This window comes from Coturnix japonica, chromosome Z, assembly GCF_054131305.1.
Source record: "Coturnix japonica strain WE chromosome Z, WE-NBRP24, whole genome shotgun sequence".
Classification (NCBI taxonomy): domain Eukaryota; kingdom Metazoa; phylum Chordata; class Aves; order Galliformes; family Phasianidae; genus Coturnix; species Coturnix japonica.
In genome coordinates this window covers 59,515,292-59,535,185 of record NC_140702.1, presented here as the reverse complement: position 1 = coordinate 59,535,185, position 19,894 = coordinate 59,515,292, and the positions used below count along the sequence as shown (strand labels likewise).

Here is a 19,894-nt window from a genome sequence, read left to right as displayed (position 1 = left end):
GGAGCCGAGGGCGTCACCTGCTCACGCCGTCCATCGCCGGCCCTATTGTCTGCCGGCCCCGAGCAGCGCCGCCGCAACCGGGGACATGGGCGGCGCGGGGCCGTGCCAGGCCCTGCCGGGACGGCCGGCACGAACCGAGGGACGCGCGGACAACAGCGGTACGAGCGCGGGGCCGGCAGGAGCCCCGATCCGCGCAGCGCCTACCTGCGAGCGGTGCACAGCGCCAGCATGGGGAGGGAAGGAGAGGAGGGAGCGAGGGAGGCGGGGCCGCGAGGGGAGGCGGAGAAGGGGGAAGGGCCGGCGGAGAAGGAGGAAGGGCCGGCGTCGCTCCGCTGTCACCGCCGCCCTGCAGCCGGGCGCGGGCACAGCCGCCGGGACCGCGCCGCCGCCGCCGCCGCTTGGCGCATCCGCTTCCGCCGCCTCGTTCGCCCCGTGTCCGGCTCGTCCCGCCGCCCCGCGCGGTAAGGCCGTGCCCCGTACGGACCTGCTCCCGGTCTCCGCTCCGGGCCGCGGCAGCTGTCGGGGCATGGCGGCCCTCGGCCGTGCCGGGGGAGCGCGGTGAGACGGCGGCGCTGCCCGGCCCGATAAACCTCTCGTTGGCTGTTTATCGCGGCCCCTTCGCTGCTCGCAGCCCTTCGGGTGAGGTCTCGGGGTGGCGGGGAGGGGATTATGCAGGCGCTGACCCGTTCATCCATCGCTGCACCGCCTTCCCCCGAGGGCTGGGTGTCAGCTGGTGCCCGTTTGATTCGAAATGGTGTAGGAAAAATAGCTCGGAAAGTTGGAAATAGGGTTTTGCTGGAAGTTATGTAACTGGCGGCTGATGCGGAATGCGAATCAGAGCCGCCCGTGTCCCCGATCCCCGGCAGAGCCGAGGTCGCCGCGCTCCCGCTGTGCCCGGGGCGGCCGCGCAGCATCCAGCAGCGCAGCATCCGTCTGGGCACGGCAGCTGCTGCCGAGCTGCTTCGTCTTATCGCTGCTCTTAGTGCAGCTCTGAGCTTATTATGACTCAGGCATGTTTTCCCCCTTCAAAATGCGAATGACTTAGGAAAATAAATAAATAGATAAATCCGGACAGGATATCCTTTGGAAGCAGGAGTTCGTGAGTTATGCTCTGTGGTGAATCTGAAGAAATCTCTGCCCTTCTGATGGCAGGTTGGAAGGTTGTAGGAGATGCCCATAACCTGCACAGCCCCCCCACCCCCAACCCCCCCTTTCTTTCTCTGAAATAAGGGGTCCTATTTATTTATTTGTTAAGACAGGAGAAATTCATCAGTTTGAAAATGTCATCGGTCAAGCGCCTGGTTTATGCTTTCATCCATTTCTTGAGAGAGCAAAGTCAGATGGAAACTTTCACTCCAGATGAACAAGAAAGCTTGGAAGGTAAGTGGTGAAGGTGGCAATACCTGGGCAGGTATCATGCATGCATATGTTATGTTATTTGGTGTATACTACAGTAAGTAATTAGAGTGACCTAAACAAAACTGCTACAAAATGGCATATGAATAAGGTCACAGTATTTCAGGAATGATTAGTTTTAAACCACCTCTCATTTTTAAAATTTTTAAAGTTGCAAAATGGATTTTAAGTACCAGATACTTTGAATCACATCAAGTTAGGCAGTGCCAGAAAGCAGACTATGGGAGTGATTTGTGTATGCACCTGTTACATTAAGAGTATGGTTATAATACTGCTTGCCAGAGCTCCCTCACGAGTTCCTGAGCACCCACCTGCCAGTGTTCACTGGGACTGACACCAGACAGTTTCGTACACATCTAAAATGAAGAGATGAGTTATTGAAGCAACAAGTTCGAGGCTGCCATTGGTAATGAATGAACTGAAATAGTGCTAAAGTGTGATGGTTGTGCCAGTGAGATGCATGCCATTCTGGGTATGCTTTTTAAGGAGGGTAGAAGACATGATGCAGGGAGCAACCAACCTGTCATTCTCATCTCTGTGCTGGGAAAGGTGATGGAACAGATCCTCCTGGAAACTATGCTAAGGCACATGGAAGATGGGGAGAACTGTTTCATCCTTATAAGACATATAATAGTTCCAGGTAGTTCATCAGGGAAAGCTAAAAGAACCCAGGAAAATAATGCCAGCAGAGGAATACACATTGCTTTCAACACCGTCATTCTTTTCTCTTAATTCCTAGGAAGTAATATTACAGTGTAGAATTAATAATTAATTCTGTGATGCACTTTTCGTGGCATCTGTATAAGACACTTGCCTACTATTCTAAGCAGTCTGAGGCTTCATGACTCAAAAGGAGGATAAGTTGGAGACAGGGAATGGCGGGGCAATAAATGGCATCCTGGCAGTTATCTGAACTGTAAGGAATTGGGATTGAGGAGCAAGTCCTGCTTCTCAGACATAAACTTTGATAGTGAAACCTAGAATGTTATTCCTTTCAGTGTCTGTTGCTTTTATGTTGTAGTTTTCACTAAGGTAGGATGGAAGGAAACATTTGTTGCATATTATTCAAAGGTTATTCCACAGATCTGTTTTTGTGTCATTTTGTTGTGTTGGCTCACAGTGTCGGAGGCAGATGTTTGTGGTATGGCGATTGAAGCTGAACCAGTATTCCCACCAGTGTTCCATGTTGTTGCCGTGTGACAGATGGCAGCAGAGGGGCACTCTGACAGATTGGCATCTGACATGGAAGTGTGGATGGAGCAAATGTGACACTGAATTCTTCCACGTGGAAATACTGGCTCCCATTAACATTCACAACGCTTGCTGAATGTTTGTGGAGACCAAGCAGTGGATGTGAGCACAGTGAGGGGTGGGTGGTGCATTTCAGCAGTGGTGACAGTGACAGCATTCCTCTGCTGGTTCGGACTTTTTGTTCATTGCTGGCAAAAATACGTATCTAATGGTGGTCACTGTGTTGAGAAACTGTTTTGTAGCTGAGGATTTTCTCTGTCAACTGGTGTTACAGTGTTCTTTGTAGCTGTCAGAGTTTCTGTGGGATTAAATAGGAGGCATTACATTTGGAGCAATACATATAGGCGACTATCACTTTCCACATGTATGAAATGTAACTTGTATTAGGTTATAATAGTGTTATAGTGAAGTTATATTCAGCTCATGAAAGAAAAGCAAGGTTTTGAAGAATTATGTAATAGGAGATGGAGAACAGTCCTTTTGTTTTTATTATACCACTGATAAACATTGGGTTATGCCTATGAAGACTTACCTGAATACATGTTTTAAAGCAGTCTTAGCCTCTGCCTAAAAGAATCAACATTTTACAGATTTTATTTTCTGAATACAAGTATTAGAAACCCTCACTTAAATGCTTATGTAAAGTTTACCATTTTAATACAGATATGAATCCTAATTTTAGAGCTGTACCCTGCCAGCAGTTTCTTACCATATGGTATGTGTTAGAGGATCAGAGGCAAGCATTCTGAGTAACTGACTCATTTTGACTGTGCAAAATATCTGCATGTGGAATAGCAATAGTCCAGGTCTTACCAATGGAATTGGTTAATGCCAAATGGAAACTTAAAGGAGGAAAGAATTTGACTGATATTTTTCATTGTTGCCTTATGTATCTTGGTGTTTGTGGGGGAAAAAAGAAAATAGGGGATGGTTAGTGGCTGTGCCAGGAAGTAATTTAAGTATTTTCGATTCCCCACAGAACAATAAAAAGAAGTAGATCATTACAAATGAAATTGGAAATTTATCAAAACATAAGTCTGGAATATATATTCTAACTCTATAGTGTTCGAATTATAACGTGATATCAATGATAGTGCAAATTTCCCATGCTTACATGATGAATAAAATGCCTTGATTTGAGAAAACAGGAATAATCAGAAGGTAGACTGGAGAAATATGTTCTTCTGTAGTCCAGAGTCTAGATGAGCAGTTCGAATCTCTGTTGGCTAATGCTCAGCATTATGGGATGAATTAGCAACTTCACTTCTGCCAAGTTGTATTTTAGATGATGTACTTAAGAGGCACTCATTTCCCTTTCATATATACAGTTTCTACACATTGTTCCTGTTTGTAGCACCTATCACTGTGGAATTAAAGCAGAAAATCTATACAAATGGAGAAAGGCTGTGATTTTATTTTTTTATTCATTCATTCATTTTGCTTCTGACTGCAGTGAGTTCTCAAAGGCAGTGCTTTATGAAAACATGGAATGCACTGCTTACAGTGAAGGATTCGTGTCACACTTTGGATGACAGTAGTTACACATAAGATGAAGTAGGTTGAGACTGAACTGCACTGATAAGGAGTAATATTAATATGTAGTTCCGAATTCAGCATAATCAGTACGCACTTTACTAGAAGTTATTCTACTTAGCAGGAGACAAAGGAGTTTAACACAAATCATTCATCACACTTACTGAATAATATAGAGTCTGGCAAACCAATGTATGTTCAGCATTTATAGGCCATAGGAGCAAGCTGTATGCATGTTTAACCATATATTCAAACTTTAGTTTTGTTATACTTGGTATGTTATGAGAGGCTTTAAAAAATAATCTTCTCAGTTTTAGTATTTATTTTACAGGTTTACTTCCTTCCCTTCCCTTCCCTTCCCTTCCCTTCCCTTCCCTTCCCTTCCCTTCCCTTCCCTTCCCTTCCCTTCCCTTCCCTTCCCTTCCCTTCCCTTCCCTTCCCTTCCCTTCCCTTCCCTTCCCTTCCCTTCCCTTCCCTTCCCTTCCCTTCCCTTCCCTTCCCTTCCCTTCCCTTCCCTTCCCTTCCCTTCCCTTCCCTTCCCTTCCCTTCCCTTCCCTTCCCTTCCCTTCCCTTCCCTTCCCTTCCCTTCCCTTTCTTTCTTTTTTTCCCCCTCTCAGCTATGACAGAAAGGCTCCTCAAACTGGTCTTATTCTTAACCTTCAGTCATTTTACTTTAATGTTTGGGTCAGCATTCAGGTCTCTTGTAACGCACTGAGCTGAAATTAATTTTGCATTCTAAGATGTAGTTTTTACTGATACTTAGATTGAGTTCATCTATTCCAGGTAATCTCTAGTTCAGGTTAAAATGTATTTGGAATACAGCATAATATTAGGTTATTATTAGACCATTTTTCAGTTCAAATTAGGCTTCATGAAGGTTCTTCTTTGTTCCTCCTCAGTTTTCAGTCTAAAGCATTTGATAATTTACTTTGATGGAAACATTCTAACAGGTTCTGAAAACATTATGGAAAGTATTGATACAATTTGAGATATTATAATGTACAGAAAATGTGTTTATGCATAATTATATTTAGTAATTTCTATTCATCTTTTTTTGCCCGAAATTATGTGCTCACATTTAAAACTTCTTTTTGATATTTGGTCTACTTTAGAACTGCATACTGTGAGCATATGTAATTATTGCAGGATAGGCAGTGCTGCTTAATGAATCAGATGATTCAGAGAATTGAAAGAAATACTGCATATTTGTTTAAGAATAATGGCAGAACAGGTAAAGACTTTATGTATCTTTTAGTCGGTCCTGTGGCGTGTCCCATACTGTGACTCTTAGTTGCTGAATAAGGAGATGTGAACCACAACTTTATAAATAAATTAATGAAATTAGACTTCTGTTAAGACTTCTGTTAATTTTTATTATTATTATTTTCCATGTAAGTTGCAATTCAGTGTCTGGAGACCGTTTTTAAGGTTAATCTGGAAGATACTCATCTTGCACCTCCACAGCATTTGATAGAAATATTTGCAAACTCTTTCCACAAGGTAAGATTTAAATATAAATTTTAGCATCGTTTTGACAGTGTGTGTTAAGATTTTGTATTGTATACACCACTTTGAAAGTGCTGTGTAGGCCAAAACAGTGTGAAAGCCTAAGGAAAATATGTGAAAAATGAAATTTCAGTAAGACATAACAGACTGAACTCTTTTGGGACAGTATGAGGAATTACTTTTGGCAAGACAAGGACAATTCCATGCATACAATTACTGAACAGTGGAGGTCAAGTTGTCACTTGAAGGATTTTATCCCTCAGTTAAGCATTTTGCAGTTCCCAGAGGTAATTATCTGCAGAATGCTCGAGGTCATCTACAGTTTTCTGATACTTCCCACTCCATTGTGGAAGTAATTTAGATGATCACTAATCTTAAAGTGGGAACTTTCCAAACATGTACAAATAAGTCTTACCTGGAAGTTTCCATTACAGGAAGCATGAAAACTGTGATGGATTGCATATTTCATATCTCATCTTCCTGATTTCCTTAAGATGTGTGTTGAGCCATAAGGTTTCTTTGGTTGTAGAAAGCATGCCATCTTTCTCTTCTGAGGATGTCTTAGTGGTGTTTCAGTTCTTTCGTACTTCCTCTGCAATACAGAAAATGTGTTTGCTTGTTGATAGAATGATGTCTAGGATGGAAGATTTTTTTTAGTATAATCACTCCTATATTTTATATATAATATATTTATATTATAATTGGTCTTATATTTTAATGAAAAAAAATCCAAAACACTTATTTTGTTTACATACAGAATGATAAGCTGCCTCTCTCAGATTCTTTACCGGAGGATATTGAAAAGGCTGACCATCTGAAGGATGAAGGTTTGTAAATTAACAAAGTAACAAACATTCACATATTTTTTCTGTTGTTGTTATTATCATGGGTAGTGGTGGTAATGTATCTGTGCTGAGCAACATAACCTGTACAAAAAACTCAGCTTATTTCCCTTGAAATTATTGTGTTCTAATAGAATAGGCTAAGAGATGTGCTCTGATTGAATTTTAAGAAGGTACCAGTAGCGTTTGTTATGATTACAGGACTGTAAGGATATCCAGCACCTTGTAGGCGTGGGTATTGCAGCATTCTGTGATCTTAATCTGTGTCTTCCACCCCCTTATCTGTCAGGCCACAAGGGTTTGTGAAATGGACTAAGATTTCATTGTCTGCCATCAGTGTGGAATATTACAGTTGCTTTTCCTTTTGTCCTGGATTTCTTAATCTCAGCAGAAATAGTAGGTCTTCTGTTTTCCCTTAGCCAGTTTTTAACTGCAGAGAGAGAATAATCGGTACTCACTGATACTAGCTCCGTTCTAGCAGTGTTTCTTGTCACCTTTGGTTCACACCAGTATTAAAAAATGCCACCTTTGGTGGCCATCAGTAGTAGTTGTGTTTTAGAGAAAGGTCAGGTAGTGCAATCTTGTTGAGTGCATGTGCTGTGTGAGTCTTAACTCTCAGCAGGATTTATTTGTGCAGTTCTTTGTTTCTGTTTGTGCAGAAATGGTGAGTCGGTTGTGGGCCTGGAAAATTTTGCAGCCTGGAACTATTTGTTCTACAGTCTTGCTTTATTTGCTTTTATGCAATTATCTACAGGTGTAATAAACTATTGATCTATCCCTTCCTTATTTTGGAAGAGGGCTGAAATGTTTTGCCAAGGTACAGGGAAATCAGTGAAAGTATGTAATTGTCCTGATAACTTCTTGGCATCGTTGGGGAACCAAGGCTTCTGCAGGATCTAGCAGGCCAAGAATCCATAGTGGTGGCACCAGGGATGAGGTTAAGCTTAGGTATCCTGTAGTAGGACTTTGTTTCTCTATTACTCTGTCATGAAGAATGAAATCACTACAACTGCTCTATATCAGTGAGGAAGGAATGTGCTAAATAGCTTTTATTTGAAAGAACTTGCCTCAACAATCTCCAGAGAAAAGTTTTTTTTTCCTAGCCTTTTCACTGAAGTAGGCTTGAAAAGATATAGTATGAGATGTTATTGAGCAGAGTGCCATTGTACATATAAAAAACCATTTTCTTTGAATTGTTTTTAAGCTACCTCTGCTATATATATGCTTCTCATTATCCTTACTGATGAACCATGAAGCAACATCACAGAAGAGGGGCTTATTTCTCTTTTTAAATGAATAGTTACAGGGAAAAAATTTTATTGATGTTGGACCAAGTAGTTAACAAATTGCTTATTGGATTACTGATTAATCTGTATTAGAGTGCTACTGCAACTACAGTCATATTTCTCAACAAAAGTGATCTTTCCTTAGTGGCAAAAACCGTCAGGAAAGTATGAAATAGTGGGAAAAAAAAATAAGAAGAGAAAGGCTTATGTGGTGGATTGCAATGCACTTAATAACCTTTACAGACATAGTATATGCTTCTATTTGCTTTGTTCCATGCCAGTTACATTTTAAAGAATATATTTCAAAAACATGCTATTAGAGCTGCTTTATTTATTTGCTGTAATGTGGCTTCTCTTCTTTTTCAAACACAATGACGTGTCTTCTAATTACTTAAGAGCTTTTTGTAATTTATTGCAGGTAACAATCATATGAAAGAAGAAAATTATGGTGCTGCAGTGGATTGTTACACTAGAGCAATAGAGCTGGATCCAAACAATGCAGTCTATTACTGCAACAGGTAAAAACAAAATAATACATACGTATTATTCCCAAACCTCATAAACATTTTTTAAAATATAAAATATTATGTAGATCAAAACCGTGTGAGGCTAGGAAAAAACTGCTATTTGTAAATTAACATGGTAAATTTGTGGCAGATCTAAAGCAGAATTGAGGTAAAATCTGTATCAGAAGTTGTCGTATGGGCTTTAAAATTACTTTGACACTAGATGTCAGCTTTCTGTAAGTTAGGATGTTTATTGTAAACTGTGATGCAGGCTGTGGTTCCCGGTGTATTGAGAATAATAATCTGGTGGTCTGGTTGCCATTTCAGTCTTTTATAGTATTGACTAGCGTTAGAAAAAAGCACTGGTGTGGGTATAACATTTTGGAGATTTAAAAGATATATAAATATTCTGTGATTTTATGCATGATCTGTTGAGAAATAACAAGACCACCTTCTTATAATTTTATTGTATAATCAGTTCTTCACCATAGCACTGACATGGGACTAGATGAAGTAAGGAAGGGCAAGTTATTGCAGCAGCAGCAGCAGGTTGCATTTTCAGTATATTGCCCTGAGGACCAGTATATTTTGAGTGGTATATTTTGAGCCCCTCTGTAACTGGAGGCTCTAGAGGCAGTAATGCCCTGCCTCTAGAGCCCCTCTGTATCTTACTCTTGGGTACATCTATTACCATAAGGAAGTAATAATTGGAGTGTTGTCAACCTGTCCTTGTGGTACTGCATGACATGGTATGAGGGCTATGCTACCGTTACTCCAGAGTTTAGTCTGTGATAAATACAAGTGAGACTCAGTGTTTTGTGGCAAGTGTAAAGAGAAAAAGAATGCACAACATAATAGTGTTATTATACATCACAGAGACAGTAGCTTAAGATGTAAATAATCTATGTTAACTTAGAAGACTGATCACATAAATGACATAAATAGATATAAAAACATTAATAAAAGACCTGATTCTAAAGCCCTTCAAAGTCAGAAAGATTCATTACCGCTAAGAAGAGCAGAGAAAAATTACAGCATTCCTTTGGATAGCATTAAAAATATACTTCTTACTGAAAAAATGATTTCACTTTAGAGTTTCACTTCATGAAATAGGTTTTGTGATGTATTTTACGCGTAGTCATAAGCTGGATGTAGAACAGTTTCTTAGGATTATTTCTCCTCTGTGCCTTCAAGGACAGGTGTGTTCTCCAAAGCCCTAGTCCATCAATACGCCTTAGCATATTAAGAATGTTTGCTTGTCCTGCTTCACTGAGGAAAGCTGACACATTGCCTTAATAGTGAATGAAAAGTCAGAAAGTTTATACATGTGTGAAGTTAGTCACAAACATGTATATAAGCTTGTGTTGATTCTGCTGTTACTGTTTCTCTTCCTAAGCTCTCTCCTTTTTTTCTCCACTTTCTCCTAGGGCAGCTGCTCAAAGTAAACTCAATAAGTACAGTGAAGCAATAAAGGACTGTGAGAGAGCCATAGCAATAGACCCAAAGTACAGCAAAGCATATGGAAGAATGGGGTAAGCTAATGGAAATCTGAGTAAACACTGAAAACCCATGTGCAAATCAGTGTACATTTTCAGAGATAAGTGGAGCTTTGTTGTTTTACGTAGCTGATGTTCTTGTTTGGGAAGTGTGGCGATTTTCTGAGGATGACTTGGTCAGGGTGACAGCTTTAAGTTTTATTGACCTTAAGTTTTAATTGGCCTTAACATTTTCATATTGAATCTTGACTGTTTTTTGGGGGGGGTTTTGTTTTGTTTTAATTTCATTTTATCAACTTTGCAAATTTTGTTTCGGAAGTCATTCTGTGTTTTTCTTTTCTACCTCCTACCTAATTATGACTAATACAAATTCTGCTATGGGATAAAAGGAATCTGTTAATGATGCAATTAGAGAACATCATCTTTTAAAGTACTGGGGCTTCAGCACTAGCGGCAGAAGCCTGATTTTTCTGTTCAGTAGCTGCCAGGAAGCAGATGTTTAGTCATGCTAAAATTATGGCAGTTTTCCTCATCCAGGTGGAGGAGTTAACAGGATTGCCCCTTCAGGCAGAGGATCTGCTAAGTGCAGTCTGAAAAAGAATGACTGTTTGAGAGAAGGGCCATAATTCTAAGGTATCTAGCTTTGCATTTTCAATAACAAAGCATATTGTGAGGGTGTGGGCTGAATACTTCTTCAGCCTTTTGTCATTTGAAGTTTATCTACACTAGTAAATTCAAAAAATGCTTGGGGTCAGTTGGCACAAAATAGCCCATGTCCATATTATTGTTTAAAATCTAGTTACAGAGTGACCACATCCAAACTGCCTATTGCTAAATTGCATTGGTCTGTGTTAACTTCTGAACTGTGCCCCAGAATTGTTTGAGTAGCTGTCCTGGGGCAGCACCATTCCAGGGAGCGTTTATTTAAAATCAAAGATGATAGAATTCTGTAACTGGAAAACCTTCCCAGACACAGTTTATTTTACTGGTACAATTGTAGTCTTGAGATAGTGCCTAATTATTTCAATTTGATATTCTGAGGATTATGTAACTCTCCTTAGATTATTATTTTTTTTCTGCATAAAACGGAACCCAAGATCTTCAGATGTCAGTGAGATGGAGGGAAACTACAGGGTGATGGAATTGAAAACTGAAGGTTATTTTAGAGTTTTGGGTGTAAGATCAGTGTGCTGTTCACAAACAGTGTTAGGTGGGATCTCATTCTCAAGCACTCAAGCTTTCCCTTTTTTTGTCTGACTGCTTTAAAAGGTGATATATTCTAAACCACCGGGTACTGTTCAACTCAGCAGCTAGAAAGATTAATATATCTTTATATATTATATCTTACCATATATATATATGTAAGATATATATATATATATATATCTTATATATATATATATATATCTTATTAATAGGCTGAGCAAGGATACAGTGCTTGTTTAGAAATAACTGGGGAAGAAAAGCACAGAAGCCATTGTCTCAAAAGAAAAAATCCATGTGAGAATGCTGTTTTTTCTGACTGAGTTACAAAAGTGAATCAGTTTTTCTGAGGATTTGATGTAAAATTCAGTGTCTTGATGCCACAGAAATAAACAGAAGTCTTACAGAAATATGCAGCTGTGTAGACAGTTAAAAGAAATGTTGGGTCTGTAATTGTGAGCAAGGAGACTTGCCTGCTGTTCGGACTGTAGTATGTACTAAGAAGCAGAATTTTACATATTTTTTCCATAAATAAACATTGTTGCATCAGAGAAATATCTGGCTGCATTTATCCTTTGGTTAGAAACTGGTAATTTATGGGCCAAGGGGGAGAACACAGCTCATGAGAGCAATCGCATTGAGAAAACATTAATATTGCATGAGTTACTCTAGAAGTTTTGTACTGGAGTTTTATGCTGTTACTGAGTTTGTTATAGCTGACAGTGATGACCATGACTGATGTATCTAACCCGCTGAGCTCTCTTGCCTGTGATAAAAGACCAAGGTCTCACAGTGGTTATTAGCACAAGCTTATCAAACTTGTCTCCGTATTAGTGGAATGTAGGTTACACAAATCTTTCACAAAATGAGGGAAAAATCAGGTTAGTTTTGTGATCAGCATAAATTGAATATATAGCAGAAGGCAGAACTAAAGCTGCAACCAGATGGACTTCTGGAATAGCTCCAAGAAAGGAAATGTTTTTAATGTGGGAGCTAAACAAATCTGAAAACAAATATTGTTTCAGAAGTAGTAGGTGATCCATTCTGCACACTCCTGAGCTGCTGGAGAATAATATTTTACAGAGCATTAAGCAGGCTTCTCTGAAACATACGTTTTTAAAGGTATTGCTACTATCCTCTATATCTTATTATTTGTCAAGCAGTGATGTAGATGATCCAAGAGGAAAACCTTACACTGATCCAGTGCAAAAGCCTGCTAGATTGAAACCTATGGTTTTACTCTTTGTTTTCTTGCAGCAGCAGAATTCATATTAAAAGCATCTTAACCCTACTTATCTTCCAAATATACCTTTCCAAATAATCTCCTGGATCAAAGGGACTGGAGGAACAGTAAGGGGAATTTCTGAGCTCAGCTTGTGCTTTCAGAAATGGAATCATTTGATAATGCCAGAGTTTTTAATGAAACTTCCACACGTATGAAGTAGATGATGCTAGATGAGTTATCGAGGATCATCTCTTTTGCAATAATAGAGGTTTACTTTAAGCAGTGGTAGCACAACAGCAAAATGTCCTTTAACTTAATAGTCAGGATAGAGTTAGTTGTGAGATACTGGTTTAATTGAAGGAGACGATGTGTCATTATCTTTTGACGATTGATAATGTTCTACCCGGGATTTCTTTATTTCACATTAGGTTGGCTCTGACCTCAGTGAACAAATATGAAGAAGCAATTACCAGTTACCAAAAAGCACTGGATCTTGATCCAGAAAATGACTCTTACAAATCAAATTTGAAAGTAGCGGAACAGAAACTAAGAGACATGTCCAGTCCTGTAAGTCAGCTCTGCATCTATTTATTAACAATGGTTTTGACTGATATTTTAGATGTAAACTTACCTTCAAATCTTACTTCATTTTAGACTGGAACTGGGCTGAGTTTCGACATGGCGAGCTTGATAAACAATCCTGCCTTCATTAGTATGGTGAGTGCACTTCAGGCTTTACATTGCATTGCCTTTAATGCTGAAATTTTAAGAACTTCTCTTGTTTAGTAACACAGGTGTTTTTAGTGCTTATTATAAGTTGCATTATACTGAATTTAAACTTTTCTAAGTTATCTTGTATTTGAACGTAGAAGGGGAGGGTAGATTTAATTCTCGTTAGATTTCCAACTGATTCTATCCTACTTATGAACATACAATGATATAATAGATAGCTGTGCTGCTTTCAAAGATGGCAAGAATAGCTAAACACATGTTAACATCATGGTGGGGATATCTTTTTATTCACCACAGTTGATAGTGAACGAAGAAATCTCCTCTTAAATGAATAGCTGTTGGTTTATATGCAGTCTACCCAACAAAAGTCTAAAGCGGTAACTGCACAGAACACCTTTTTGTTCTTACCCTTTCAAATTGTCCCTGACATCTTTTACTTCAAGAGATGTGTAAATAGTGAATCTAAGTAATATGTTGCATTTTCCTTTACTTCCAGCACTTTTACAAGTTGTAGCTTTGCCCCTCAATAGTTTTCTCTTCATGAAGGTTTGTTTTAGCCAAATGGTGTATATTAACTTTGAAGAATGGAGTTTGCAGGAAAGAAATGCAAAAAAAAAACTTATTTCCTGTGAGAATCCAGTTAAAACTGTTCTACCTTTCTGGTAGTTTCTCAAGGATAGGACATTTCAGCCCACACTTCAGAATGAAAAACAAAGATCAATACATATAGAGGCAGCAAGCAAGGAAGAAGTGATGGATGAAATAGCACTGGAGTTCTGTGTACTGCCTCACAGGCCAAATGTATATTGGTAATAAGAAAGTGACTACTCAGGCTACACAGACTATACAGTAAAATCTGTGTAGTCAAAGATGTACTGGTCATTCATTATGGAACTAACTACGAGGAAAGGATTTGTTTGTATCAATTCAAGGTTGAGTGAACAGAACAAAGGGTATTCACCCTAGAATGAATGAACTTCTCCTTTGGCGGTAGGGAGTTTTGTTGTTTCTTTGTTGTTTTGTTTTGTTTCAAGGAAGAAGGTGTCTTACCTTGGGAACACTATTTCTGGCCTCCTTTTTGGCCTGATAACTTAGATCAAACCTGCAACTGATGAGAGAGGGGAAAAAGCCCTTAGTTTCCCTTGTAAGAGATATGAGTTTGACATCTTTATATCCTAACATAGACTAGATAAAAGAGCTGATTTACTTTTGAGAGGTTGTATGAAGATGTATTGGCCAACTGTTGTTTTATTTGTCTGGGTTTTTTAGTACGCTTAATAAAATAGCGGATGGGCACTGCATTATGCATTAGTCCTTGGCCACAAATTATTGTAGGAATTATATATATGTATGTATATGTTTGTATATATATCCTATACACACACACACACACACACACACATACATACACATATATACATATATACATGCATATATATATAAAATACTATATATATACACATATTGATAATACTAAAGCTATTACTAGTAATAGCTATTCAATCTCTCACTATACAGTCTTACACAACAGTAAACAACAGCGAATGAGAATAGAAATAACCTCATTCTTGAAGCAAAGTAAGAAGACACACAAGATATACAAATAACCAAAGAACATATGTTACAAAACTATGGTATAAACCAAGTTCACAGTCTGTTTTTTTCTGCGGTATTTTGTTTATCTTGTTATTGCTTTAAGAGATTATTCCCACTACTTAAATAGAAGCAAAAATGATTTCTGAAACCTGGGAATTTAAAATCCTTTATAGAAAACCTTTGCACTTCGAATTTTATTTTATTTTTCATTTTTAGTGTACAAGGTTTTTAGGTTTGACTTCTTGTCATATTTTTCATGTGTGAATCTTCAATGTGAATCTGTTGTCTATTGTGTTAACAATTATCTCAGCATCGTATTTTTCAAGTATTTAACTGTAATGATTCTTTTTGCTGGACATCACACATTTTTGTACATACGCTTAATTTTGTAATAAAACATAGCATACACATTGATTTTATTTTTTTTCCACATTTTTTTCAGTGACACTTATGTAATGAAAGTGTTATAAAATGTTATAACTGTAGCTATATATTGTCTATTCTAGGCAGCAAGCTTAATGCAGAATCCCCAAGTTCAACAACTGTAAGTATAAAAATGGAATACTACTGAAACAAATGTCTTTAAGGGTTTGAACTAAAAGTAGTCAGTACTGAATTCCTAAAAATGTAGTTTTGTATTTGTTTACTGTAAATAGAAATGCTGCAGTTTCTTCCTCTCACAGCGTAGTTCCTCCCTGCAATTCAACAAAGAACTGCAGTTTATTGCTTACTGTAAAGGTTCTTGCAGACCCCAGTGCCAACCCTGTGCTAACTGTTCCAGGATGTCAGGGATGATGTCGAATGCCATTGGTGGCCCTGCTGCAGGTGTTGGTGGCCTGTCAGATTTGTCCAGCCTGATCCATGCGTAAGTATTATGAATCATAATGTTACTGATACATTTATGGAAACCTCATAGTGCACCGTGTCTTAAAAAGGGATAGCATCAAACCAGATAAACTGCAGCCTTTCCTCACTGTGTGCTTCTTTATTATTAAAGGTCATAAGGTCACAACTGACTGTGCTCTGGTAAACCTACACTTTGACTGAAAGAACTCAAATGATAGTATGAAAGTGGCTTTTACAAAAGCCAGAACCCCAGTCTTTTATAACATTATAACAATGATGCTTCTGGAAGAGTCAGCACAATTGCTTGTATGGCATATCCTAGTGACAGTCCTACAATTTTATTTTCAGTCTTTTAGCCTGTTTCAAACCATTTTAAGTTCTTCCTCATCAAGGGAAGAATAAGTTATCATTGTCAGCACAGACAGGACTGTGACCCTTCAAAATCAAGGGCCATTTTGACAAAATTTGTGCTATGTACAAAAATGTGCCTAGACTTATGAAAATGGTGGCCCTTCCTCAACCTTCACTTTGGTTGAAAGGAGTCTTGACTAACAACTGATACTTGGGCAAAATGCAGAAGATTGAATATCGTTGCAGGACATCCATGAGGTAACAGATTTTACATAGTTGCTTTTTGTAGTACACCAGTGTACTACAAGATGAAGTCGTGACACTATAGCTACCCTGCTGTATAGCATTAATCAAGATATCTTTAGTCTTAACTTTCCTATACTGCAGTTTTCAATTACATTAGATTTTGCTACAGATCTCTTGTTATTTTTTCAAATTAGTTTTTTTAAACTTTTCGACACAGGGGGCAGCAGTTTGCACAACAGATACAGCAGCAGAATCCGGAGCTCATAGAGCAACTGAGAAATCATGTCCGGAGCAGATCTTTCAGTGGCAGCACTGAGGAACATTCCTGACTTAAATGAGTCCTGTGAATTGACATGGTATATAACCCTGAAATGCATACCATAGTTAGTAGCAAAAGCACCATTGTTAACTCTTCTGCTTGAATAGAAGACTGAAAATTCTTTGTGCGTGTTTGCAAACGAGAATAAATCTGTTAAACAGATCTATTGTGCATAACATCATCTAATGTATAGTTAATCCTCTGAAAATTAATATACTAAATACATTCAGTGGTTTATTAAAATCCTTGTGTACAAGTCATTTCAGTATGTGCATCTCCAGGGGTGTTGAATGGCAAGGAGTTCTGCAGTTGGCTGATTTAGTGTAACATCTTAATTCTAACTTCCTAACATAAAAGGCATGTTATTCTGATGATGGGAGTTGTTACAGCTGCTGAAACAATAGCTTCACAATCCTTTTAATGGACATCTGATGTGCCCTTATATAATGCGTGTAAATCAGTGTTGGACTGTAGAATGTACATAAAACTTCTGCTTGAAGTCTGTTTGTATCTGTGGAGAGGCTATCAATGGTAACATGAAGTACTTTCTCAGCTTCATTTGGCTGGATAAAAGGAAATGACTGCGTATAAAGGAGTACCAAAAAGTAGAGAAAAAAGATAATTCTTAAGTGGAATTATACAAACACCAAAATACATTTTGGCTAGGTAAGGAAATTAAGGAGTTTCAGGCTCCTCAGCTGCAATGCATACCCTCAGGTCAATCCTGGAGGCCAGCAGTATGGCTCTGTTTTCACAGGCATTGCAAACTGTATTACATTCTGTATGTATGCAGTATTTAACATAAGCTTAACTTTCATAACTGTAATAAACTAAAACCGATCATATGACTGTAGAAATATCTTATACTGAAAAGTAATCAAAAATGATTGCCTTAGAAGGATTCTCCTCCTGATCCTGTGTGATAAATCACTGGCCTCAGATTCATTGCACGTATCTATTCTTAGCAATGATTGTACGGCTAAAGATTTTTCCAGTTTTTGTTATTTCTGTTCATACATTGGCATTCTTAGTCATCTAACCTTATTCTGAAAGAGACTGCTGGTTTTTTCTGGATTTTCTTTTAAATTCTGCTTGCTGTTCACATTGCCTTCTTCATTTATTTCTCTTCTTAACTCACGATTTCCTCTTTCTAAATCGAAACTAAAACTGATTTGAGGAGCCTGCTTTGATTCCTAAGACAAAGAGCCCTCTACTGGCCTCTCAGACTACAGGCAGCCTGGAAGAATAAAATCGAGGTTCCCAAATGGAAAGGGACACAGTGGCTCCTTGGACGTTGCACATTATGTCTATCTGATTTATCTTGTGGGCAAAAGAAACAAACAAGCTCAGAAAATGTAAAGGTGGGACTAAGCCAAGGACTCCAGTAAGAAATGCGTGCATTTACTGTGCAAGCCTTCATCAGCTTAAAACACAGGAAAAAAGTACAGCTGGGTCCAAGGAGAAATGAAATGGAGAAAACAAAAAGTCCCATGAACACAAAATCCGCGTTATCATCTGTTGAATCATGAACTTAATACTGCATTATCAAGATATTTGTAGGTTCTTCAACAAAGCAACCCTACACACAGCACTTACTCTATCTGTATGTTGCTGTGGCTGCCTTTTTAGGGCTGTGAAGCTTCACATTAAATCCATTTCCAAATAAAAACTGTTAACAACATTTGATGACAAACAAGCTTTTTAACGTGATCTTTTTTCAGAGGCAGTTAGGATTCTGTATCTAATCTGTGAGTTAAGTTCCGTTACACTAACATAATAGGAAAGGATACTGTCTATACGGAAGGTGGATGTATGTATGTGCTACGTGGGCTAAAACTACTGTACAAATAGTATTCTGTGTCATGTCAGGAAAGAAGCATTGCTCCTAGCACATAACTCCTATAAATCTTCACAGTTCCTTAATTTTCTTCCATAGTGAGTTTTATTAGCTTTGCTAAGGGGAGAGTAGTAAATCCAGGAATGTCTGGATAGCACATGGGGATCTCTCTCAATTAATTTATGCTTCTGTTGGCAGCACTGTTGATGCAGATATCTTTCTACTCTAAAACAGCAAGTGTGAAGAACCTCTTGAGAATTCCTTAAAAACAAGGAAATGTGGTAATACTGATAAACTGCTGTAGAGGTTGTACTGTCTTCCATAAATATACTTCTTTTATTTATTTTTTAAAATTGTTCACTGGTGGGACCCTATAGTTTACTGTATTTATCAGAGCATTATCCCCAAGATAAAAGATAAATGAGTTATTGGTTTGTTATTTGAAAACACTGTAATCATCTTCATGTATATTTTACATACCACGGTACTATCAGTGTTTAGGTTTTATGCCTGTACCAATCACATGTAACCAGAATATGTATTACAATGATGGCATTAGCTAACCCTTTTGGAATGTGCTACAACTCGTGTAATACTTGTAAACATTCTTTGTTTCTTGTGTATTAACAAAAAGGGCTTTATAGCCTCAATAAAAGACAGTGCAACCAATGACAGGAGCTGTCATTACATGTTTTTCTCTTGAAGCCAGGAACAGAGGGATTATTTATTCTGAAATCTATTTGGCTTTCAATAGGCTGAATTGTTTCACAAAGTCACGCAATATGCCTTTAACACAGGGTGAGGAAGGAATCCTTTTCCTGTGCAATAACTGCACTGCTGTTCTGCACTAAAACTTTTCACCCTGCTCCATCAAGCGGTAAACTCCAGCCACAGTACATACTGTTTGTAATTAAAGTCAGTGGCAGTTTTTCATTTAACTGAACAAATACACATTTAACACCAATCTGATTTTGTATCATTATTATTCCATCAACACGGAAATGCGATAATGATTAGAGAAGAAAGTAAGTGTTCTGCACTCAAACTGTAAACTCCTGTAGTGGGCTTGCATGGAAATATATGCTAACTGTGCCCGATCAGAAAAGCATCTAATGAAATATTCACCACAGAAGTTGCTTCTGTTGCATTTATGGCTTTCTAATGAGTATGAATTAAACTCACTTATACCAAGGCAGAATTAAGCCTGCAGCTTGTGAGGAAATCTTCATACACTGTTGGAGGGCTAACGATAATCATACTGACAAAATGCAACTTGCCTACCATTTCTGTACCTCCCCTACCTCTTATTACCACATGGTCACAGCTTCAATTTGTGTCAGTTTAACTTGAAAACAGATTATAAATAAAGTTATTTACTTTTTTGTTTGTTTGTTTGGGTAGTTGTGGCTTTACTGTTTTAGCTTATTGGTACCCCTGAAAATAATAACTAAGTAGATAACTGGTTGTATACATCATGTTAATGAGCAGATTATAATTCTATTTTATTCCTTTAATTTAGTTAGCTAGTCATAAATTCACCCAGTATCTTAAAACTGAAAATTAACATTGAAAGACTGCATGTATAGCAAAGCCTAAAGAATATGTTTTCAAAACTACAGTTACTCACTGCTTAACAGAGTCCTGAAGTCCTTTTGTGCACGTGCTTTGCAGACCTTGATCTGGGACAGTTTTCTTCTCATTTT

At 38.4% G+C, this 19,894-nt stretch overlaps 2 protein-coding genes across 7 annotated transcripts in view; one reads left to right on the top strand and one right to left on the bottom strand.

Moving 5' to 3' along the window:
• The window catches only part of NLN (neurolysin), a 33,271-nt gene extending 32,939 nt beyond the window's left edge, over positions 1–332 (bottom strand). The window contains exon 1 of one of the 3 annotated variants that reach the window (XM_085528348.1): positions 205–332. In XM_085528348.1, the coding sequence (XP_085384474.1) occupies positions 205–230 (26 nt within the window). In that variant the 5' untranslated portion in view covers positions 231–332. Of the gene's footprint in view, positions 1–17 lie in introns of all 3 variants that reach the window. The other 2 variants (XM_015848533.3, XM_015848532.3) reach the window with 2 other exon arrangements.
• On the top strand, positions 39–18,860 carry SGTB (small glutamine rich tetratricopeptide repeat co-chaperone beta). 4 transcript variants are annotated; one of them, XM_085528351.1, is made up of 11 exons: positions 39–158; positions 1,256–1,380; positions 5,597–5,700; positions 6,464–6,533; positions 8,253–8,352; positions 9,768–9,872; positions 12,693–12,831; positions 12,919–12,981; positions 15,099–15,136; positions 15,374–15,457; positions 16,253–18,860. In XM_085528351.1, the coding sequence occupies exons 2-11, from the start codon at positions 1,281–1,283 to the stop codon at positions 16,362–16,364; spliced, it is 915 nt and encodes a 304-aa protein (XP_085384477.1). In that variant the 5' UTR covers positions 39–158; positions 1,256–1,280; the 3' UTR covers positions 16,365–18,860. The 4 variants fall into 4 exon arrangements, with proteins under 4 accessions (XP_085384477.1, XP_015704032.2, XP_015704030.2 ...); XM_015848546.3 differs by lacking the exon at positions 39–158 and adding an exon at positions 282–461 and having other exon boundaries at positions 1,260–1,380; XM_015848544.3 differs by lacking the exon at positions 39–158 and adding an exon at positions 282–461.
• Positions 18,861–19,894: the final 1,034 nt, after the last annotated feature.

What these genes read in the sequence shown, in the direction of transcription:
- SGTB (XM_085528351.1), top strand. Translation starts at nt 1,281, where the DNA reads ATGTCATCGGTCAAGCGCCTGGTTTATGCTTTCATCCATTTCTTGAGA. An exon ending in AATCCCCAAGTTCAACAACT is followed by an intron (nt 15,137 to 15,373) that starts GTAAGTATAAAA and finishes TAACTGTTCCAG; the next exon opens with GATGTCAGGGATGATGTCGA. An exon ending in TTGTCCAGCCTGATCCATGC is followed by an intron (nt 15,458 to 16,252) that starts GTAAGTATTATG and finishes TTTTCGACACAG; the next exon opens with GGGGCAGCAGTTTGCACAAC.